We start from the raw sequence: 25064 nt of genomic DNA, 5'->3' as shown, positions 1-25064 counted from the left end.
TCTAGATCCCCTCCTGGATCTGATCTCCCACCCTCTGGGTCTCCCGACCCTGAACCTGGACAGCCTCAAGCTCACAGCTTGGCTGCTCCAGTTCCACTCCTAGCCAGGACTCCCGGCATCTCTTCCCCAGTCAAAGCTATTCTAGTTGCAGCCCACAAGGCTTTTTCTAGGAAGGTTTACAGTAGCAAATGGAGACGTTTCTGTATCTGGGCAGAACGTCAAAACTTGGATCCCTTCACAGCTCCTTTACCTGCGGTGCTAGACTTCTTATCAGGATTATTTCACCAGAGAGCTAGCTGTTCCACTGTCAAGGTTCAACTAGCAGCTATCTCTCACTACCATGTCGGACATGATCTGCATCCCTTGATCACTTCAAAGCTGTGCAAGACCTTCCTGAAGGGAACCTTCCTGCTCAGACCTCCGGTAAAGGAAGTGGTACCTCCGTGGGATTTGTCGTTAGTGCTTCAGGCTTTGACAGCTCCCCCTTTGAGCCTGCAGCTTCAGTGGAACTCAAGTATTTGTCTTGGAAGACGGCCTTTCTCATCGCCATCACCTCTGCCAGAAGAGTTTCTGAAATTCAGGCCCTTTGTGTCAAACCCCCGTATCTAACCTTCCACAAGGATAGAGTCTACCTCAGGACCAATCCCTCCTTTCTCCCTAAGGTTGCTTCTGAATCTAATATCAACCAGTCCAGTAATCTGTCAGTCTTCTTTCCCAACTATCACAACAAAGGAGAATACAAACTACACTCGTTGGATGTGCATAGACAGCTTTGATTCTATATTCACAGGACATCTGGTCATAGGCAATCCGACCAGTTGTTCGTCTCCTTTGCCAAAAAGAATTTGGGTAAATCGGTATCCAAAGGTACATTGTCTTGATGGATCTCGCAATGTATTCTTTTGGCTTATGAATGTTCTGGTAGGCCCGCGCCTCATGGAGTCCATGCCCACTCTACCCGATCTATGTCTACCTCTGCTGCTTTTAGATCCAGGGTACCTTTAGATGATATTTGTTTGGCCGCCACTTGGGCCTCATCTCATACCTTTATCAACCATTATAAACTGGATATTATCTCCAGAGGGAGAGCATCGTTTGGCTCTGCAGTGCTCCGGAACATCCTTCCATGATGGCCGCCCAAGATTCAGGTCGCTGGAGACTCTGTCCCACAGGTTGCTGCACAAATGAAGTTAACTACTTCAGATTAAGAAGTTATGTACTCACCATAACGTTCCATCTGAGTAGATAAACTTCATTTGTCAGCAACCATCCCCCCCTCCTTCCCCCTGACCTTCAATTATTCACTTTTGCTGTCTTCAGAGATGACATTTAAAATTGGTAAATCTGTAGCAGTTGCTGCTTGGGGGCAAACTTGATCTGAGGTCAGTCAGGGTTGGCAGGGGTTTTTGGGTAGAGGGAGGAGCTAGGAGCTCGGATCTAAGCTGTTGAAAACTGCCGGCTCGGATCCGAAGTCGGATCCGATACCCACAGGTTGCTGACAAATGAAGTTGATCTACTCAGATGGAACGTTATGGTGAGTACATAACTTCTTATTTTACCCAGTTGGAGGATTGTACTCTTTGGTTAGAGATCTCTAACCTTGATCACTTATAATCACAGCAGCAGACCTAAGAGTGCGTAAATGCTGCACAGCCTAGCTTTATATGCAGCTGACAGGAAACCCCAGGGCCATTGACAGGTTTAGGGAGTGCTTGTTTGCGTCCAGTACATTTTTGCTTTAGGATGCTGCTGAAGTACTGAATGCACATGATGTACTTGCAGAAGGAAGTATCCAGATAAATAGTTGTTATAGAAGAGTAATCGGGTGGCTCACTGAAGGAAAAGCTAAGGACCCAGGCCACATCCTCAACCAACAACGTGGCAGCACTTCTGGCTTAGGCTTACAGATTTTGAGGGATACTAAATTGTCATTTTTAGATTACTGGCATTCCAAGTTCCCTTCAGTTTGGTGATGAGGTTAAGCAGTATGTCAGGGAAAATGGATGAGTAAGGCAAAACTCTTGTAGTTTTAAGTGTAAATTCCAGCCTCCACAACATTGATTTAATAGACTGATGAGGGTTTCCACAGGGACCACATCAAGGTCACTAGGAGAATACTGGCAAATTCCAAACCCAGTCAGGCAACTTCCAGCAGAATCATCAGAAAAGAGGGAGAGAGCCACTGCATGAGGGTACAGTCAGCCTCAAGGTGGAAAGCAGCACTCCTGAAGCCCACCCTGAATGATCCACCCTAGAAGGAATCATGATGCCTTCACAACTTATCTCCCACTCTAGAAGGAATCATGATGCCTTCACCACTTATCTCCCACTGTGAGCAAAGATCACAGGAGATGAGTAGATTCTAGGTATCGTATCCAGAGACTGTAGCACCCTTTCTGTTACCCCCCTGCTATAGTCCTTGACAGATGTTCTACCCCTACAGAAAAGTGACAATGCAAGAGGTTTTCAACCTCCATGCAATGAGTCATTCAAAAGCTGACACCAGACCAATTAGGTGAAAGGTATTGCACCAAATTCTTTTTCATGTCAGAGAAAACATAGAACCACAAAGCTCTACTAGTTTAATTCTCTGTTGTCTAAAGTACTGCACTTAAGAAAATTTCAGAATGTGTCAGTGTATTGTATTTTACCTTGCGTGTTAGGAGGCTGATTTTTTTTTTTCAAAGACACCTTTCTGCACATTACAGTCAGCAAGAAGGTTTTGGAGTTTTCTGTATTTCAGGACTGGAACCAGTCATCCTCAGTTCAGGAGTCCCCACAGTGTTTACCAAGTGCACAAGAGTAATCATAGCATGCCAGAGACTGAGAGATCAAAATTTTCCTCATACGTATATGATTGTCTTCTTTTTGCACATTTCCTGGATAAGTTATTCCAGCACCAACAGTCTATGATTAAACAGTTTCTATTCATGGGCATTGCAGTTACTTCCCTTAAATGGCAACTGCAACCACCATTTAAATTAAGGAAATACAAGGCTGTTAGACCAGTAACCAAGACCAGAGGCCATGTCAGTAACTACCCTCATATTCTACCAGCCTTTTTAAGGAGGACAAGGCCTGTAAGTTCCAGAGTATATTTTAGAGTACCCATCCAAATATCTGCGCTATGTCTGAAAGCAGACCGGGAATTGACATGCAAGAAGAGTCTATTCCAGAGCAAGAGAAGGCACTAGGTGATAGAACTATTTCTTCATTTAGTTTTTATTTATTCCGTGATGTAAATTCCACTCTCTTGTTCTCGTATGTGCTGTACTGTTTGACACGTCGAGGCAAAGGAGGTCTTGGAAAATGGAATCCCAGAAGGCATAAGAAGCAAGTTATAGAACCCCCCCCCCCATGTATCAATATGACACCAGCCTTTAATAAGAGCTAAGATTTTTGAGGCCCAAGATTCTTTTTGTTAGGGACCTCTGCAGTCTTTCAAGTTTTTTTTATATGTGTATTAAGATGCATGCCAAAATATGTGTTTTATTTTATAATGGGTCTAACCAGGGCAGAGTACTGGGGAACAGTAAATTCTCTGGTTTTGGAAGTGGTGTTATTGGTGATTAGTTTTGAAATCTAGAAGGATTCCCAGATTATAGTTGCTGTGTGTTGATCAAAGGAGAGGGAGCCATCAACCAAGTGCCCGGGTCTCTGATGGCATACTCATTGAGTGGGATGTCATTGATTCAGTAGGTGGTAGGCATTTGTTCCACGTAAGGGGAATATGAATCATTTAGATGGCAACAGTCCATCTGCAGTTATTGGCGAACTTAGCCAAAGATCCTTGTTGTCTGTGTTGATCTTAAGAATAAATGCAAAGGGGGGGGGGGCACTATAGAACATTGGGATATGGCACTAGTCATCTTGTCCTTAACTGATGGAGGCATCTCCTTAACTGAGGAGGCATCACCAACCCTGACAATATGCATTCTGTACTTGAGCCAGATTGCGGTCCATTGTTCTGGGTGGTCTTGTCCTTGAATGCAGAGTCTGGATATTGTCGCTCTTTATGACGGATGTGTTTTGTACTTCAGTACCTGGGGTCTACACAAGACATGACTCCATTTTGCTCTGAGTTAATATTGCTACAGTATAGAGTCTTTATCAAGGAACTGGCTTTGATGATTCAAATCTTTCAGGAGAAGGGTCTCCTGTTGTTATGCTACAGTTAGCAGCTGCTTCAGAAATTACTGGTAAGTCCAGCAACTGTATAACCTTTCATCACTTTTAGAATAACATGTTGGATTTCCATTGCTGTTTCTTGATTTAAAGAAGGGTACTCAGTGACGGCAAAGGGGTGAACTACTAGGGCAACGTATATGCTAATATACCCAGCACCTTAAATCATGGAATGTGTCAGTTTTGTTGCAAGGATCCCTAATGCATTATTTCTCTGTGGAAAAAATCCGTTATTCTGGCTCGTGGGGAAGTTAGTACCAAAACAAAGACCAATCAAGGAGAGTTTCTTGTAGAGCATCTGATATGTTAGGAATGTATGTGTTATAACGGATCTACTTGAAATTGAAGAGTATAGGGACCTTGAGTTCAAACATCTGTTAATCTGATAACAAGAATGCTGCTGATGACCAAAGTAGGGGCATTATGTCTTCTGTGAGTGTAGATTTAATATTTAAAAGAACTGTCCAAAAGTGCATGAGATAGAATAGATATACCTAAACTGTGCACTGCACATGTTCCTTTTGATGATCAGCTGATTTAGTGAGTACTACCAAATGTGCCCTTTTCTCATCTTGTGTGACAAAATTGTTTGTATTTGTGATGTACAGACATGATATTGAAAGATTAAGTTATATATTTATTTAAATTGTTCAGCTTTTAACCTTTTTTTTTTGGCAGTTACACAGAAATAGTATCCAGTTTACTGATTCATATGAAGTTAAAGAAGATATTGGAGTAGGTTCCTACTCTATCTGCAAACGATGTGTTAACAAAAGTACAAATATGGAATATGCTGTAAAGGTGAGTCAGGGTTCTTTTTTGTGTCTTGTTTTACAGCACCTATATCAAAGTTTTACATTTTGTTTATTAGATTTCCCCTTTCCCTTGTTGTTTATGGAAGAGATATTTTGTTAACATTTAACATTTGAGCCAGCCTGTCCCAGAGATGGGAAGACTATTACCAGTATTTAGTTGTTCAGACATTTTTTCCTTGATTTTTTTTTTTTGTCTCATAGAGCATCACCAAATAGGCCAAGATACTTAATATTTCTTTTTACAGAAGCACTTCCAGGAAGATGAGCACTGTTTTTGTCCTCCTTTACTGGCATCACCATATATCTAACTATGAAACCTGGCAGGAGCTTCCAGTTCCTTTGTAAACATAGTGCTATTTTTCAAGAACTTGTAATGGAAGATTGGAAAGCCAGAGTGAGATTTTCCATTTAATTCTCCTCAGCATGTTTGAAACACAAGAATGCTAATGAGTCTGTTTTACATGTGCATCCCTAGAACTCCTTATGTGCTCTTGAGTTGAGTTGTATTTATTTGCTCGTACGTTGAGTTGTATGCATCTTTGCTCCCAGGTTCATGAGTTACTTGAATTAAGATACTTCTTTGCGGTGGTTTGAGTGCTGCTTTTGGTATCTGTATCTTTAGAAGTGGCTTCTTTGTACTTTTTTTTTTCCTGAGGAAGACATCTGTAGCGAGAATAGCTGTTAAAATGTGCAGTTAATGTAGTGCCTGTACATGGTGTTTCAGCATTATTAACTGCGATGACCCTAATCCTATCACCATTCATCTCTTCCACATCATCGTCACGAAACATTATCGTTTTTGTTATGTCTTACTAGTTAGAGGTAATGGCTTTGCAGTTGTTGCAGCCAGTATCACCTCCTATTCTACTATATATAGCTTGTGTTTTCTTGCTCACCACATTTTGAGTAATTTGACCAGTTTTCTTAATGTATGCATGCCTTTGTTTGGTAATATCTCAAGTGTCATAGGTTTTATTGTTTCCATAGCAGTATAAATGGTTGTGCAACCTCACTAATGCCCATCGTGCTGTTTGAAAACCTTAGTTTTCTTTGTAAAAAAAAATGTATTGCCATCTATAACTGGCTTGTGTTACAGGTTGTTAACCTTTAATATTTTACTAAATCAAATGCATTTTCTGAATGCAAGTATTTTTTCATCTATGCTGTCAAGAAGAGTAGAACTACTGTTATCCATAGCAAAATTTATCAGTAAATTTGGAAGAGTACATAGCAAGGCATTTAGGTGTCCATTTTGTCAGTGTTGGCCACAGTATTATGGACTGTATATTCTAAACTTAGAAGCCGAAAATCCCTTGATTTTTTCCCTTTAAAACTTTAAAATAAGTTTGAGAGAGTTGAGAAAACAAATAGATACAAAAGAGAGAAATAAAAATTGAGTAAAAAGCATAAGAATAAATGTAAAAATAACTCCTTTCTTTGCTTTACCATCTTACTTGAAGTATGCGGCAATTAAAGGCTACCTTACATGGCTTAAAAAGCCTCTAATTTTGTTGTGTACTCTTTAGGACTTAAGCAAGTACAATTCTTCAGTTGAGTTTCATACCTGTGACCTTTGGATTGTCTGATGCCGATACTATAAGTTATTGAAGGTCAGTTGCTGATGAGTATTGTTCTCTGATCATTCCAACATAGGTACCTGATCTCTTATTCCCTTTTGGCGGTTTACAGCCTCCCATATGACACACACAGACTTTAAGTTGTGTGACAGAGGTTATAAGTTAGTAGCTGTGGCTTTTTAATTTGGTTTCTTCACACTGAGTAGGTCTAACTGCCGTCATCTTTTATTTTGATGCTCTTCTGTCTTTCACTTTGACATCACATTGGTGATTGGAGGTGATGCAAATAAGTATAAAATAGTTGCACAACCTAATGCAAGCTGTCCTTTCAGTATCTATCCCTACAGCAAACCTTTAGCTGATAATGCACAGAAGGACCTACAGTGCCCATTTGTCCGCAAAGCATGCTGTTTAGGCAGTAGTGCATTTTCAAAGACCATAAGAGAGATTAGTTCTCTCAAAAGTCCCAGAAAGGAATGAGTGGCCTCTTTTGGGCCCTTTTGCCAGGAGGACTTCTGTTTCCTTCATTTATACCTTGCCACTGGAGCCTGTGTATATTTTGACAGTGTTCCATCACTGTTCTCGTATTCTGCCCAAAAATCACAATTAGGAAGATGGTCCACTTGACAGTAGAAAATTATGCCTGTGATTCATCATTGGCATCTGCACCCAAGGGTTAACTTAAGTTGCTTTAGGGGGAGCATCCCTGTCACATGCTGTGCTTCTCTTGATGGATAAATTTAAGGACTTTAATTCCTTCAGAGAACATTTTTGAGTTGTGTCCTTAACACAAAAAAGTGTTATAGACTGTAATGCTATGCTGCAGGGGTAAGACCTGCTTAGAATTGTAACGGTAGACTAATAATTCTTAATACTTCAGCAACAAGGCCAGTGATGCCCTTTGTTATTACACATTTTACTGCAAGATAAGCATTTTTAGTATATTCAGATAGAATAGAAAATAAGTCATTGACTTTCTTTTTTGGTGGTAGGAATCATTAATTATCTCAGCTACATGAGTCATTATCAGAACAATCCAGCATTAGTCCCCTCCTTAAATGAGTCTGTCACTGGATTCAAATTCTTTCATTCCATTTCTGTATTTTTCATTGAAGCTCTCATGCTGGTGCACAGCTAAAAGCTGCTGTATAAGAGTACAGCTAGCTTATTGTTTGCAAAATGTTCTGTATTTCAGAAAGCTGAGTTGCATTTGATTTTGAATATTGCACTGTTTCAGTGTTTTATTAGATCAAGCTCATTAGCCTATAGAAGGCCTTCCACGAGCTTGCAGCTTATATGTATGTGGTCAAATGCCCTGTCACCCACCCAACCATCTAATAATGTCTTGAATACCAGTGTACTACCTGCTGTTGTACTTCTTATGGTAATAGCATTCTACAGAAAGCTGACACAACAATGAAAGGACCTGCTACCTATTTTGTTCTTATAACATGGAACTGCCACAAATCCATATTTTTCCTGGTATCTACTTTGTGATTTGAATTCAATACCTATATTCACTAGCAGTCTTTGATTGTGGATTGCTTTCTGCATTAAAAGCAAGCCACCTCTTAATCTAGTGCAAGTATACAGAACATTCAGATCATTAAGTTCAACTTCAATATTGTGAGTTTTGATGGGGTCAGGTATACCCAGTATAACAGATGCATACTTAACCATATTGGTTAAACTGTGTGTGTGAGGTGCGGCATTGCACATGCTACTTAGTACCTTCCTGCATTTCACTTTGTTTGGGCCACTTTATCCATCCACAGTCAGTAGGTGCACTTTTCTCTAAGTCAGGCAGGTATATGATTTTATATTATCCTTGTCTTTCTAATTCTGCTGACTTTTTGTATGGAGGTCAAACTAGGGAGTACAAGTGCTGATAGTGTACTTGTGGCCTGGCTCATGGCATCTTGATTCCAGCTTGAGATGAGTGCATTCCCAAGTATGGGAACAGGTGAGTTTTCATTGTTTTCCTAAGCTTGGGGATGCCAGTAAGGGAGATTTGCAGAGGGCCTTCTCATAGGGGCAGCTGGTGTAGTGCATATATATTTTCTTTGAACCAGCTTCATAATTTTGTACTTTCTTTACAAATTTAACACCTCCCTTCGTAGTGCCACTTTCTGGCAGTACCATTTTTCTCTTCTGGATTTCTCTCAAAATAATTGCAGCTGGTCTAAGTGGTCTAAAAGGTTGATCTGAAGTAGTTAACTTCATTTGTCCATCAACCTGTGGGTATCGGATCCATATCGGATCCGAGCCGGCAGCTTCAAACAGCTAAGCTCCGAGCTCCTCCCCTTTACCCACAATCCCCTGCCATCCATCTCTGACCTCAGATCTCGTTTGCCGCGGTTGACTCAACAGCTTTGAACGAGTTCCAGACGTTGGAGTTAGTCGTTCTGTGAGAAAAATATTGCTTTTCTAATTTTTCTGTAGTGTAATATTGCTTGTTGTTTTGTGTGTTGCCCTTGTATTAAAAACCTTTTAGTTTTAATATTGTTATCTGGTTAATTTTTAGTGTAGTTCTTTCCTCCCCGTGTGTGTTGGGCCTTGTGTTGTTTTTTTAGCTTAACTATGTCTGAGGCCCCAAAAACCTTTTTCTCTAAATGCACTGAGTGTGGCCATTAGCTATCCCCGACAGATGGCCACACTCGGCGTGTTATTTGCCCTGGGGGTGACCACCTTTCCTCAGGCTGCAGCATTTGTGCAGCCTTCAACCCCAGGGCTCTAAAGGACAGGAGATCGAAGCTGATTCTGGCGGGACTTTTGCCCCCAGATTCGGCTTCGACCTCCTCTCCCTTGGTGGCACCTGCCGCAGCAGTGCCCCCTTCCACCCCTGCTCCACTGGCCAGGACTCAACCTCCCACCTTAGGCCAGGAGGAGAGGGATGCTAGGTGGGAGAAGAAGAAGGAAAGACACCACAAGCGGCGGGACGAGTCTTCCTCCTCGGCTCCGCCGGCTAAACAAGCTGCTTCTCCCAGGGCTTCCAGGCCTTCTCCTTCCCGGCTCCATTCACCTCGTTTCTCCCCAGAGCCAGAGGAGGAGACCCAGTTGCCTTCGAGGTCATCGAGGCGGCACTCCCGGCCCGCCTCGGTGGTCTCCTCTAGGTCCACCTGAAGCTTGTCTGATGTAGATATGGAACGGATGATGCATAGGTTCCTCCAGGCCCAGCTGCAGATGGGAGTGTTCATGCCTCCCCCCCCTTCTGGGGGGGGGAGCTCGGCCCCCTTTTTTGCCCCGATTGCTCCTTCTCCGACCCACTTTCGGGGTTCGGAGCCTTCGGATCTGGGTTGCATAGGAGCCGGGGGAGGTTCAGCGCCGATAGTGCTTCGTACTTTGGCTCCGACCGCACCCTCGAGTTTGTCGGGTCCCTTTTTGGATCTGAGCTCTCGGAGCCGAGAGCTGAGCTTCGGATCCGGAGGGGTCAGTGTGTCTTCAGCTCCATCTTGGTCGGAGCATACTGGCCCTTCGGATCTGATTGCTTCGGCGCTGGCCCCGATCCACACATCGGATCCGAGGGGGCTGTTCACGGATCCTAGAGAGAGCAGTTCTCCCTCGGCGTTCGATGTAGTGGAGAGGGTATTGTCAAGGGATTCCAGGCCCCAGGTCCCGACTACAGATCAACCCTGCACTCTGTCTCAGACGGGCCTACCTTCCATCACCCGGCCCCAGGGACAGCTTGTGCGTACATCCCAGGTGGTTCCCTTAGAGGAACAAGATGTGGTTGGTGAGGCCTCTTCGGACAGCCCCCCCGAGGAGGTCCCTCACAAACGTAAGTGCAAGAGGAGGCACTTGGACTCACCTGAGTCTTTGACAGAAGACACGGACTTAGAGGAAAGGGAAGGTTCCCCAAGGTCACCCCCCCCAAGGACGTCTCCTTCGGAGACATTATGGAAATGCTTCGAATTAGAGGGGGATGGTCAGCCCAAAAGCCTTCCTCGGATGAGTCTGTGTTCCTGGAGGCATTTGATGCAGGCCCATCTACCTCTTGGGTGTCCCCTCCCGCCGATCCCCTGGTAGATGTCATCACTACCAGGGCATGGAAGGAACCGGACACTGTTGAGTCCATTCCAAAGAGACCGGATAAAATACTTAGCCCCCCCCACCCACTGATGGGGCGGTATGGAGCAAGGGTGCTCCTGTAGATACCATGTTGGTGGCGGCTGCCACCAAGAGGGAACTAGCCCAGGAGAGTTCCTCGGTCCATTCTCCCGACAAGGAGTCTCAGACGATGGACCGCCTGGGGAAGCGGATGTTCGCTTCAGCTACCTTCGCGGTGAGGTCGCTGAACTATATGGCACACGTCATACGACTCCATCGGGATCTCATCAAGGAATACGCCGGGTCGCCCCCAGAGTCCATGTCGACTGAGGATAAGAAGGTGTTCTCAGCTCGAATGGCCACTCTCAAGTCCATCTCGAACACTTCTATGCGGCTCCTCTCCCATGCTACGGAAGGAGCCGCTAGAGCTAGTGGAGCGGGCGTTGTTTTGAAACTACACGCTTGGCTCCACCTCTGCGACTTTGCAGAAACCTTCAAGGCGTCCTTCGCAAATGCCCCTTTTGACGGTTCTTCGCTTTATGGCAAGACCGTCTGCGACATGCTTGTCCAGAGAGAGAAAGCCGGGAAGACATCTGCCGTTGGAGTCCGCTTCTCGGCTTCCCAGAGGCCCTTCACCAGGAACCAAAGGGGACAGAAGAAGATGTGGTTCCGGAAGTCTCAACAGTCCCGTTTCGGACCCCTCGTCCTTATGAGGCAGAGGAGGACAAGGTGGTCGCCGGCCCAGAGACAGAGGGAGACCGAAGAATTTCGGGTCGAGATAACCCTTTTCGGATCGGCCCGCACAGCAGCCCTGAAGGGTTACCCAACTGTTCCACTCTGGAGGCAGTCGGGGGGCATTTCTCAAGGCACCTAGCAGTTTGTGAGTCCATTACAACAGATCGCTGGGTGCTTCAAATCATATCCAGAGGTTACAAAATCCCCTTTCTGAATCCCCCCCGCCCAGACCCCAGAGCCTCCCTGATGTCCCACCCAATCAAAGGGAGGCAGCAGCTGCAGAAATAAAGCAGCTGCTAGAAAAAAAGTGATCCAGAGTGTCCCCGTAGGCCAGTCCGGATCGGGCTTCTACTCCAGGTTCTTTCTGGTGCCAAAAAAGACGGGGGACTTGAGGCCAATCCTCGACCTGTCCTTACTAAACCTGTCAGTGGCCAAAGAAAAGTTCCGGATGGTCACCATTCAATCCATTCTCCCCCTAGTACAGGAGAACAACTGGATGTGCTCAACAGACCTCAAGGATGCGTACTACCACATATTGATGGACAGATGGTCCAGAAGGTTTCTCCGTTTCCGGCTAGGAGCCAGTCACTACCAGTTCAGGGCCCTCCAATTTGGTCTCACCACAGCCCCCAGGGTGTTCACCAAAGTTTTGGCAGTAGTAGTGGCCCGCCTGAGACTCCAGGGTATACAGGTCTTTCCCTACCTGGACGATTGACTCCTGACCACCCCCAACAGGCATCTACTATGTTCAGCCAGAGATTACTTCCTCCACCTGGCCTCCTACCTGAGAATCACGATCAACCTCAACAAATCTTCCCTTCATCCAACCCAGATCTTAGACTTCATAGGAGCCAGATTAGACACAAACCTATTGAGAGTCTTCTTAACTCCGGACTGGATTCGTACCCTGATGCTCCACATACTGGCCCTTTTACAATCCTCAGCTCCTCCAGCGGAATTGGTTCTGAGGGCTCTAGTTTCCATGGCGGCCACGATCAATCTGCTACCTTTAGCGTGCTTGAACATGAGAGTACTACAGTGGACCTTGCAGGTCCAATGGTCCATCCTGCTACGCCCGCTGAGTGCACCTATCCCCCTCAGCAGGGCTTGCAGGAATTCCCTGCTCTGGTGGCTCCAATCACCGGACCTTCAGATAGGGCGCCCCTTTTCTATGTCCCCGCCTCTAACCACGGTGACCACTGATGCTTCTCGCCTAGGGTGGGGGGGCACTGTATGGGCAGAACTGTCCAGGGCATGTGGACCCATTCAGAGACCTTATTGCATATCAGTGTCCTAGAGATGAGAGCGGTGCTTTTGGCGTTGCAAGCACTCCAAGCCCTTCTTCCCTTAGGGACAGTTGCAATTCAGACAGACAATATGTCAGTGGTCTGGTATATCAACAAACAGGGGGGAACCACATCCTACCCACTTTGTCGAGAGGCCATGAGAGTTTGGGAATGGGTGATCTCCACCAACCGCTTTCTCATAGCGACGCATATTCCGGGTCGGTCAAACATCTTGGCAGACAGGCTGAGTCGGGTTATCCTCTCGCCGTATGAGTGGTCTCTGAACCCCAGAATAGCGAAGCAAATCTTCCTCAAGTGGGGTCAACCTTGCTGCAATCTCTTCGCGTTTCCTTCGAACGTAAAGTGCAGCGACTACTTCGCTCTAATTCCCCCACCGGGGGAATCCCTCAGAGACACTCTGGTGCATGTTTTGCCATCCTGTCTACTTTATGCTTATCACCCTCTTCCCCTAATGCTAAAATTCTTGCAGAAAGCCCGTCGGTTGGGGAGCAGAGTAATCCTCATAGCCCCATTCTGGCCTTTTCAAACGTGGTTCCCATGTCTGTGGTCTCATCTAGTGAATCCTCCATGGATTCTAGATCCCACCCCGGATCTGATCTCTCACCCATTGTGTTTACCAACTCCGAACCTGGACAACCTCAAGCTCACTGCTTGGCTGATCCAGTTCCAGTAATAGTTAGGACTTCCCGGTATCTCGTCCCCTGTTAAGGCTATTTTAGTGGCCGCTCATAAACCTACTACAAGAAAGGTTTATAACAGCAAATGGAAACGCTTTACTATCTGAGTGGAACATAGAAATTTGGATCCCTTTACAGCTCCCATACCAGCGGTGTTAGAATTTTTGTCGACCTTATTCGACCAAGGTGCTAGCTCTTCCACGGTCAAAGTCCAGTTAGCTGCAATTTCCCATTATCATATGGGAAGTGACCTCGGTTCCTTAGCATCTTCCAGATTATGTAAGACTTTCTTAAAAGGCACCTTCCTCTTAAGGCCTCCAGTGAAAGACGCAGTCCCTCCACAGGATTTAACTCTTGTTCTCCAGTCCTTGACCGGCCCTCTGTTTGAACCCGCAGCCTCGGTGGATCTGAAATACTTATCTTGGAAGACTGCCTTTCTCATTGCTATCACTTCGGCTAGAAGGGTTTCAGAGCTTCACGCCCTTTGCGCCAAGCCACCGTACTTGGTCTTCCATAAAGATAGAGTTTCCCTCAGGACCAATCCCTCCTTTCTACCCAAAGTTGCTTCTGAGCCCAATATTAATCAGTCTATTAATTTACCAGTTTTCTTTCCAAATTATCAAAACAAGGGTGAATACAAATTACATTCTCTGGACATACATAGGCAATTGAGATTCTACTTGCACAGGACCGCTGAACATGGGCAATCTGAGCAACTCTTTGTATCCTTTGCAAGACCCGCTTTGGGCAAACCAGTATCAAAAGTTACATTGTCCAGATGGATTTCCCAGTGTATACTTCTTGCATATAAGAGTTCCGGTAGACCTGAACCTGAAAGAGTCCACGCTCATTCTACCCAATCGATCTCTACTTCTGTTGCCTTTTGCTCAGAGTCTCCTTGGACGACATTTGTTCAGCAGCCACTTGGGCTTCATCCCATACTTTCATTAACCATTACAAGTTGGATCTAATTTCCAGAGGGAGAGCATCCTTTGGCTCTGCAGTGCTTCGGAATATCCTTCAATGAGGACCCCCCCCCCCCAAGTTTGGGTAGCTGGGGACTCTGTCCCACAGGTTGATGGACAAATGAAGTTAACTACTTCAGATAAAGAAGTTATGTACTCACCATAACATTCCATCTGAGTAGGTAAACTTCATTTGTCAGCAACCAACCCCCCCCCTCCATCCCCCTAACCTATAGTGCGTCCTAGAAGGATTCCTTGTCCTTTTCTCCAGATAACACCAGGTTAGGAGTTGCAGGTGATCTTTTGTTGTAATATGCTGTTTTACTATAGCAAACTCGATCTGAGGTCAGAGAGGGATGGCAGGGGATTATGGGTAAAGGGGAGGAGCTTGGAGCTCGGATCTTAGCTGTTTGAAGCTGCCGGCTCGGATCTGATATGGATCCGATACCCACAGGTTGCTGACAAATGAAGTTTACCTACTCAGATGGAACATTATGGTGAGTACATATCTTCTTTTTTATATATTTAGGAAATTCTGTAAATGCATATCAGATATGTTATAGTAAACTTCTTTCCCAATTGGCAGTTTCTGTCCCTTTAAGTATATTTGTATAGTTAGTTAATTTCTGCTATGAAGATCTGTACTGTTTTTGCTCATTCTTGTTTGTCTCTGTCACTTACCCATCTTTTATATAGAACAGTATATATGAATTGTGTTGCCAAGTTATGCAGACCATGCTGCATTCTTCTGCTACTATTACTACTGATCCTACTACTTATTCCCATATTTATTCATTATCTTTAATTTATTTTCTGCCTTGGGAGCTATCTCCTGCTACAGTAACATATTTCAACGGCAATTTGTTAGAACAGGCCAAAGCTGCAGAAAGATTGGATGCCCTTTATGTCACCATCACTATTTGTCCATCAACCATAGATTACATTACTGATTTCACATACTCCTGTAGTAGTTTTTACTGTAAAACACAGAAGATGCATAATTAGTACAGTATACTCGGTGAGTGCTGAAATTGCCCTAGAATTTCCTCATTTACAATAAGCATGCAAGTATTTTAATCTGATGCTGTTGAACAACTACCTAAAGAAGCATCAGCCCACTTTCTGGGAGGGAGTGACAAGAGGCACCACACTTTCCAATCCAGATGCAAAAGACATTTCTTGAGCATTTATCAATAAAACTGATACACTAAAATTGCCAACTCTTCCATTTTGCATGAGTACCTTTTGTAAACTACTCTTTCCCTTCTACCTTCCCAGTTATCCATACCTGTTTTAGCCAGCTGGCCCATTTGTACCCCATCACAGGTGCAAGGGTCAGCCGGGAGGAGAGCATTGTTCAGGCAGCCATAAGGGATGTTTTGAGATATTTTGCTCTGGCTTCTTAACCCCACTATGCATGTCACTCAGGGATTGTCATGCCATGAGTGTATTGGTGAGGGCATGGCACTTGTTACTACAAGTGATGTAATCCTCATGACTGCCCTTTGTCAAACAAATCCAGTTCTATTATGTGAATTCCAGTCTTCATCAGGGAGTCTACCATGGGAATGAGCTCCTAGGCATGTACCTTGACCCCCCTCAAGGAAGGGGGTGGGCCAGCAAAGCCACATTACTCTAGTTTTCCATCGTGCCAGCACTAATAGGCACTATTCGAGCTCAAATTATCTGGGTGATGTCAGGACATTACTATAACATGCAGAACTTCTGTGATCATTTTTCAGGATAGTCCTGAAGTAGAGGCTTTCTGAGGATGTTCTCTTTCCACTGCCATGTCTGTTGCACAATAAACTGCAGACATCACGGATGCTAATGACTTTCTTGGAAAACAGAAAAAAAACTTTTAATTTACTTTTCTTTTCCAAGTCATAGTTTAGTTTAGTTTAATTAAACTTCATTGTCAGCATTCCCTGTATAAAGTTTTCACAGACTACATGAACTGTGTTTTTGCAGTTTGTGTATTCTCCTTTGTTTGTACATTTTTCTCTAGTTTTGTCATCTTTGGTCTTCTTGTTAGTTGAATTTTTGGAAAATTTTAAAAGTTATCCTTTTAACTTCCTGTGTGTACCACTTTTTTGCTTATTAGTTCAAATTGCCACTCACCTAACAGTCTTAGTCTAAAAGCAAGACTGATAAGTACCTGTGGGGAACTCTATTAGTTGCCTTTGTTTTTTTCCCATTAGTTTAGTTTACTCCAGACAGCTTTCCCTCTTCTACCAAAGAATAAGTAAGGATATGTGCCAGTGTTTTACTTACATTTGCAGAGTTTGGCTAACTTAATATTATTCACATTAATAAAATTTGTAAAACATTTGTATAATGATAAATCTAATTTTCTCAGCTTTATTTGCATAGAGAATTTCATTGCAAATGAGCCTTTGTGCCATGAGTGATATTTTATGTTACTTGATTGTTTTAGATAATTGACAAGAGCAAAAGAGATCCATCAGAAGAGATTGAAATTTTGCTTCGATATGGACAGCATCCCAATATCATCACTCTAAAGGATGTGAGTATAGTAAGCTAAAATGTAACGGTCTGTGCACTGGCTACGAGTGTTGAGCGGTCTCTGTACAATTTTCTTTCATTGCAAAATTACTGCCTTCCTGCATGAAATGTTTGCAGTGGTTTAATAATGCATCAGAAGGGCAAATGAAACAAACGCTTAAGATTTTATTATGTATTAAATGTCTTACTGTGTGCCATAATTGTAGGGAAAAACGACTACTGCGCATGAGCATAAATAACACTATCTGTTTTCAAATTGCTCTGATTTGTTAGTATGTTGGTAGCCTAAATAGTCAAGGGAATGCAAGTAGGGAATACTAACTATGATCCTTGCAAGGACCTAAACTACATTTCCAGTTCGTTTGTATCTCGGTAGGAGTTAATTTCAAAAATATGGTGGAAGCTGACATTTCCAGTTTTGCAATGTTTTTATCCATAGGAGCCGGAAGCTGTTAAAGACTTTGGGGGGGGGGGGGTGACAGGGGCACTTAGTGAACTAAAAAGGGTAATTTTTTATATATATTTGTTACCACAACATAAGTTCACTTGGAGGACATTTTAAACTTAGCCAATTCCCTTTTGGTGCTTGAATTAACATTTTCTGATTGGTCTTGGTTATCCCAATGGCTGATAATTGCATATTAGCCCTAGTGAGAACAACTGTGATCATACCCTAGATAATTTGAGGGGCCATGTAAGGGATGCAGCATTTAGGAACTGCCTCTATCCATTAGTGGCATGAGGGGAAATTGAAAGAACAATTTACAAATTGCATTTGTGTGTGTGTGTGTGTGTGTGTGTGTGTGTGTGTGTGTGTGTGTGTGTGTAAGTAAGAGGAATTTTTCATTCAAAGATTTAGAGCAGGTGTGGCAGTCACTATTATAGGTTCATAGGTGGTTACTAGGCTACCAGCCTAAAAGCCATTTAAGCCTAGTCAAATTGAACCCAAATTTACCAAAGTATTACTGACACGTCAGTACCCCAAGGAATTTTATGGTTATGATATAGGTTTGTACACATCAAGCATTCACAGGCTGGCCCTGTCCATTGGGGTCATTGGTGCCAAAATAGGGATTGGGCTCAGCTTTGCTTCACATGGATGGGAAGCCTATTCCAGAAATGGGGAAATTTTTGAGACACATAGAAGTCCCTCCAACATGTCCTGTTGATGGTGTAGATGAGGTTTAGGTCCTCAGAACAGGTTATTTCTGGTGCTATTTGTGTTGCGGATGTGTGGGATTATGGGATGGCTTGCAGGCTAGGCATAGATCAATGTGCAGCAGTCTGTAGGAGACCAAGTACAGGGATAAGGGTTCTGAGACTGTCCACGTAAGACTTGTTCTTTACTCCCTGTATTATTTTTGTAAGGAACCTCTGTCGTCTCTCAAACTGTTGAATGTGCCTGATCAGGTACACGCTGAAGGGTGCATTGTACTCGATGACTGGTGTGATGAGAACTGAGTGCAGTGGAGAAATGACCTCCTTGGACTTGGATGCCATGCTCTTGCGTATAAGTTGTGCAGTACAGAGTGATTTTTTTCACCTCAATAGACACTTACTGGTTAAAGCTTTCTTTTTTGTTTTTACTTTTTTTTCTGTTGTACCTCTTGCATTTTCCATTTATCCCAAGCTTTTTAAATGATACAGTAGATTCTGGATATATGTTTAGTGAGCCAACAAACCTCCCTATCAGCAAATACTGTCCCCCTACCCAAAGAAATATTAATTTCCACTGCATTATGACTCTCCCTTCCTTTCCTGCCGAGTGAAATTTCCTCATACTTTCCTGCCCCTGTAAAGTACACCATGTAATATCTCCTCCATATCTTCTTTCCTCAGATGAATCCCAGTTCCCTTAATCTTTATTTGCTGACCACAGCATTTGCCTCTTAACCACAGAAAAATCTTTTCCATTTTAAGTTCACACCTTTTTCCCTCCATCCTTCTTACTCTTCAATGCATTTTCCTTGAAAACGTTCCAATATTCTGATATACTTTAAAATGGTTCCAGACATGCATACTCTATTCCAGCTGTAGCATCAATTCTGCCTGGTACAGTGGTATCAAGTCTACCTTATTTTCTGAGTACAGTCCTCAAACAAGACATCTGAACGTTTTGTTTGCTGCATTCTGACCCTGCTCATAAAAGTTCATTTTAAGTCTGATCAGAATTGCTACATTTTCCTTGCTTTATATCTGATACTTCCTCCTATATTCTCCTTTTTCGGATTTTGTTACACTTTTTCCAGAATTTCTGCTGTTTCGTTTACCCTCTTTTTGGATAGCTTTGGAATTAGGTTGATATCTTTGGCACATCCAAGCTTCAACTGACTCAAGTTGTCTCTAGGACAACTGACTCCTTTTAATTTACTGCACAGTCAACACTATGTTCAAAGCCTTGCACACTTACTCCAAAAATGGCTGACTTTGTAATTCCTTCTGAACTCTTTGTGAGCATTCATGGTTTTCCCCTTCCCCATTAAACTGAGATGCTACTGCAGCTTACATAATAACAGCAGCGCTGAGTAGAAATCTTTTCACATGCAGCAGGAATGCATAACTTTATTAGTGTAAGCAGCATTCTAGAAAGGAGTGTCACCTTCTCTGTAAATTCATTACAGAGTCAGAAGCAATTCCTATAGCACCTACCTGTGCAATAACTAACACCTTCAGTATTGCTTGCATTAAGCGTGTTTGAACTGATTACCTTCCACTGGCTAAAGAGCTGTAGCCTGCTTTGCTTTTTTCTCACCCTAATTCCCCAGCCTTCCCTCACTGTATCATTACCTCCATACTAACTGTTCTCTACCCACTTCTCTGCCTCCCCTCCTGTATTAAACACGCGCACACACACACACACACACACACACACACACACACACACACACACACACACACACACACACACACACACACACACACGCACATAGCAATTGAAATAAGCCCTCCCCAACTGCTAAGAAACTGGAAACACAGCCTTCTCTCTCTAATCATCTGCACTACAACATGCTACCGATATCCACTGCATACTCACAAACACAACCCACACATCTAAAAAAGTATGCATTAACTTTTATAGATAATCACTAAGGTAGTAGCCTTACTCACTCTGAAAAAAAAATAACAGTGCAGACTCCGGCAGCAGCTTACTCACTCTGAAAATAACAGTCCAGACTCCATCCTCCGGCAGCAGGCAGCTTCCGAAAATAAATCCTGTCCGTTCCTGCTCGCAAAAACCAGCCGGAAACCCGGAAACACGCGCCACAAGCTCAACTGATGAGCTGATGTCATCCCGGACAGTTGGGAGGAGCAGAAAACGAAAATAATTTGTAATATCAGCCAGTTGAGAGGTATAGATGATCTGCAAAAGTGGGGAGGCACCCCTCACCCCTCGCTCTATGGTTCCAGCGCTCATGTTTCAATCAGTTTCTGATAAGCCAGAAGGCATTTCGACACTCAGGCTAGATAAAACTGTAAAGATGATGATTTGGGAATCCTAAAATTTAAATTTGATATGGAGAAAAGGTTATTTGGGTTGTTTGTCTGGAATGTTAGTTTTTTAAAAGATATGCAGTAAAGCGGGAATGAGAGTAGCCTGCTGTAATTGACTGGGGAAATGGTACGGCTGCTTGTCATATTTTGATTCCAGAAGTGTCTATAACCTTTTTATAGAAGTGATGAACAAAGTGTCAGTAGTATACATACTGGCAGTATCCTTCATGCTCTTTAGGGAGGGTCTCTGTCACCATAACATTTGAGTTTGCCCACCTTCTGATGTTCATCGTGTTTCACTGTTGCAGTCATGACTGTAGGGTTCTCCCCTGCCGGCAGGCAGTCCTCGGTCGGCCAGAATCCCAAAGTCTGGGTCCGGCGTCGGCTGTTCAACCATGCTCCCTGACGTCAGAGCGCTAGGAGTACAAAGCTGACAGCCGACGCCATCTTCTCCAGTCTTTCTTGCCGTGCGGTGACAGCAGTTCGCAAGTGCCGGTCGGCTGACTCCTGACTATTTTTTCTGAATAAACTTCAGTCCGAAGACTTTCTTCTCCACTCAAAGCTAAGTACCCCGTTGGGGAAACTTTTTCTTGCTCCAGTCCGATGTCAGAAAAAGTTATTAATTGTATTTCATGTGGGAAGCAAATACCTCATAAGGATTTTCATTCTTACTGTATTCCTTGCTTAGGCCCTGACCACGACATAGCTAGTTGTCGGTTTTGTGTTAGATTCAATCAACGTACAATTAAACGAAGGTACGATTTTGCTTTTCATTACTTCGGTAGACACTTTAACTACAAAATGTCATCGGATACGGTTCCGGCTACCGAAGTTCACAAACGTCGCAAGGATAAAGACAGGCCTCCGAGGTCCAAATCTGATGATAGCGCACAAACGGAGCCAGCTTCAGGTTCAGCCGTCGTAGTGAGGCGCTTTTGCAGCCCCTGTCGTCGGCCATTTCAGAACCGATGGCCGAAACGGACTCTCATGAGGAGCCAACCAGGCCTTTAAATATTTCTATTGCAGGACCTTCGGACAATGCTCCTTCGGATGGGTCCGGAGCCACTGTGCAGGTACCGGCTTCCGAAGGGGTTTTCAGGCCTACTCAGCTTCTAATAAAGGCAAAGCCAAAGACAAAGGCAAAGACTCCTTCTAAATCAAAGACTGCAACTCAGGCCTCTTCTGAACCGGCTCCCAAGTCACAGAAACAGTTACTCAAGATGGCGGAGGATTTACTTACTATGATTAGGGGTTCTCATCCCCCTCCAGATAAAAGGCCAAGGCAGGATGTTTATTATGATTCCTCTGATCAGGCTTCTGTTTCTTCAGTTTCTTCTTCTGACCAGGAATATTCTTTCCCTCCTTATGAGGATTCTGATGCTAAGGAATCCATTCCTTCAGCTTCTCCCCCTGAGGATTTCTCTTTTGGGGAAACTTTGCATGAAATGAGGGAACATTTCCACTGGGAAGGACAGGAGTATTCGGAATCTAGGAAAAGACTAAGGGATTTTCTTCTTCTCCCCCCAACATAGACCCCTGGCTATTCCTCCTGTTTTGGATATTGTGGATGATGCTTTTTCAGAGGCTAACTTAACCCCTGACTCTTTTCCTCCTGCTCCCGTTAAGCCTGATAGATATTACAGGGTTCCTGATTCCCACCAGTTTTTATAAAAGAACCCTTCTGCTGACCCTGAAACCATTTCTCAGGGTCCTAAGGGAGTTAAGGCCGCTTCTGCTAAAAATCCCATTCCCACTGAAAAGGATTCTAGATCTTTAGAAAGATGGGGCAAAAAAGTGTACACTTCTGCTACTTTGTCCATTAGGACTTTAAACTGTCAGTTTCATATGCTGAAATACCAGCAATTTCTCTTGTCTGTTTTAAAACAAAAGCTTACTTCCATTTCTGCCTGTGCAGATGATAAGGAATTACATGACTTACTGCATGCCACTGAACAAGTTGGGAAGCATGGTTTACACTGTGGATTTGATGCCTTGGAGGCTTCTTGTAGGGCTGCTGCCTCCGGCACAGTCATTAGAAAGCATGCATGGCTAAAGGAACAAAATTTGCCAGAACAAGTAAAAGCTAAATTATTGGATGCTCCTGTTCAGCATAATGTTTTGTTTGGATCAAAAGCTGAAGAGGTGATTAAAAAGATGGAGGATAAGGCGAAATCCATGCAAACAGTTAAAGATTTCTTACAAGTACAGCCACCAAGATTTAGCAGGAATTGGCCTTCTAAAAATTGGTCCTTTCCCACTTCAGACAGGCCTCAGAGGGGTAGATATTAGACGCTCCAGAGGAAGGTCTCAAACACAAGCTTCTTATAGACCAAGACAGTGGACTGCTTCCACCCCTAGGGGAGGAGAGGACAGATCACAAACTCATAGGAAACAAACTCAATGACTCCCTCTGTTGGGCTGCAGGAACTTCTTGCCTGGAAGCCCCTCTCGGAGGAAAACTCTCTCTTTATCAAAATTGGACTCATATAACCCAAGACAAGTGGGTTCTGGATGTGGTTTTAAGAGGTTACAAATTCCATTTTCATATCCTGCCAAGGCCAAGCGGATGGCCAGACCTTCCAAAACATCAATGGACAGAGGCCTTAAACCAGGTGGAAGCTCTTTTGGCCATGAAAGCAATAGAACCGGTTCCACTTTCAGAGATGGGACAGGGTTTTTACTCAAGGCTCTTTCTAGTCCCCAGGAAGCAAAACTCATGGAGACCCATTCTGGATCTGTCAGTCTTGAACACCTTTCTAGAGATTCCAAAATTCAAGATGCTTACTCTACAGCAGCTACTTCCAGTGCTGTCCAAAGATGCATGGATGGTAACTTTGGATTTAAAGGAGGCATATTTACGCATTCCCATCAGGCAGGAATGCAGAAAATACCTCAGGTTCAAGGCCTGATCGAGGCACTTTCAATTCTCTGTGCTGCCCTTTGGATTGTCTGCTGCACCCAGGGTCTTCACCAAATGCCTGGCTCCAGTAGTAGCTTACTGCAGACTCAAGGGAATTAAAATTTACCCTTATCTGGATGATTGTCTAATTCAGGCAGACAGCAAGGATGTCTTACTCCAGCATCTAGAATTTGTACAGAACCTCCTCGAGTTCCTGGAATTCTCTGTAAACATAAAAAAAGTCAAATTTGACACCCTCACAACAGATAATTTTTCTGGGTGCTCTTCTAAACACCACAACCCAGATGGCATTTCTGACATCTGAAAAACAATTACAGCTGGCTTCAACTTTCAAGACCTTGGTAACGTTAACTCAGCTATCTGCAAGCAGATTCCTGCAGGCTTTGGGTTACATGGCCTCCTGCATCCTTCTCGTACCATATGCAAGACTACACATGAGGAAAATACAGTGGTACCTAAAAAGTGTATGGTCTCAGCATTGCCACAGTTTAGACATACTGATCTCCATCCTGCCTTGCCTTCAAAAGGAATTTCTTTGGTGGTCCAGTGCATGTACTCTAAACAAAGGGAAGCCCTTCTGTCTGCCTCCTGCCACTCAGATTCTAACCACGGACACCTTGGATTATGCTTGGGGAGCCCATTTTCAGGGAAACTGTCTGCAGGGCCTTTGGACAAAGGATCAGAAGCACCTGCATATCAGTTTAAAGGAAATGTTAGCTGTTCAGAAAGCTCTAATGGCCTTCAGGAATCTTCTACAACCAGGACAACTACTAATACGGACAGACAACACCACAGTTATGTGGTACATAAACAAGCAAGGGGGATCTCATTCCTACCCCCTTTGCAGACTAGCCATGGATCTATGGAACACAGCTCTAGCTTGCAATCTGGACCTTCAAGCTCAGTTTCTACCAGGGAAGCAAAACTTCCTGGCAGACAGTCTGAGCAGAAACCTTTTGGATCCACACGAGTGGATGTTGGACACCAAAATATTCAGGATGATAACAGCAGACTGGGGATGTCCTCACATAGACCTCTTTACATCCCATCTCAATCATCAACTACAGAATTTTAGCACCAGGACTTTCCGCAAAGAAGCTTGGAAAGTGGATGCCCTATCTTTCAGTTGGAGGAACCTCTCGGGATATGCTTTTCCACCTCTTCCTCTTCTTCCACGGGTATTATTAAAGATAAAACAGGACAAGCCCAAGATGATAATCTTGCTGGCCCCAAATTGGCCTCAACAGTTTTGGTACCCAACTCTAAAAAACCTATGCCTGGAGCCCCCTTGGATTTTACCTCAGTCTCCGAACCTTCTGTCCCAACATCAGGGTCAGGTTCTACACTCTCATGTCAGAACTCTCAGCCTGGCGGCCTGGTTAATCCAGGGCCTTTGATTTCTTCTTTCCTACCCAGGCAGGTTATGGATGTCATTTTAGAAGCCAGACATCCTAGCACTAGAAAATCTTATGCAGGAAAATGGAAAAGATTTTGTTCCTGGATGCAGGCTCAGGATTCTGATCCTCTTCTTCCTAACATTCCTTTAATTTTACTTTACTTGACAGATCTCTTACATAAGGGTCTCTCTTTCTCTTCCATTAAGATACATGCCTCTGCTATTTCTGCTCATTATAATACAGACCCTCCAATCTTTTCCCACCAGCTCATGAGACAGTTTCTCAGAGGAGCTAAGAACTTGAGACCTCCTAGATCTCCTCCCATTCCTGCTTGGGATCTCAACTATGTTTTGGAAAAACTAACCTTGCCTCCTTTTGAGCCTGCTGCCTCTTCTGACATCAAGTTTTTATCTTGGAAGAC

At 43.8% G+C, this 25064-nt stretch overlaps 1 protein-coding gene across 1 annotated transcript in view; it reads left to right on the top strand.

The window, feature by feature from the left end:
• The window catches only part of RPS6KA3 (ribosomal protein S6 kinase A3), a 1945113-nt gene that overhangs the window by 1336288 nt on the left and 583761 nt on the right, over window positions 1-25064 (top strand). The window contains exons 15-16 of the mRNA XM_044072275.1: window positions 4864-4986; window positions 16746-16835. Coding sequence (XP_043928210.1) covers window positions 4864-4986; window positions 16746-16835 — 213 coding nt within the window. The remainder of the gene's footprint in view (window positions 1-4863; window positions 4987-16745; window positions 16836-25064) is intronic.

The sequence above is a fragment of the Protopterus annectens genome, chromosome 5.part0 (assembly GCF_019279795.1).
Source record: "Protopterus annectens isolate FY-2018-M chromosome 5.part0, PAN1.0, whole genome shotgun sequence".
Taxonomy (NCBI): domain Eukaryota; kingdom Metazoa; phylum Chordata; order Ceratodontiformes; family Protopteridae; genus Protopterus; species Protopterus annectens.
Note: the sequence above shows the minus strand (reverse complement) of the source record. Positions and strands in the feature narration are given on the sequence as shown.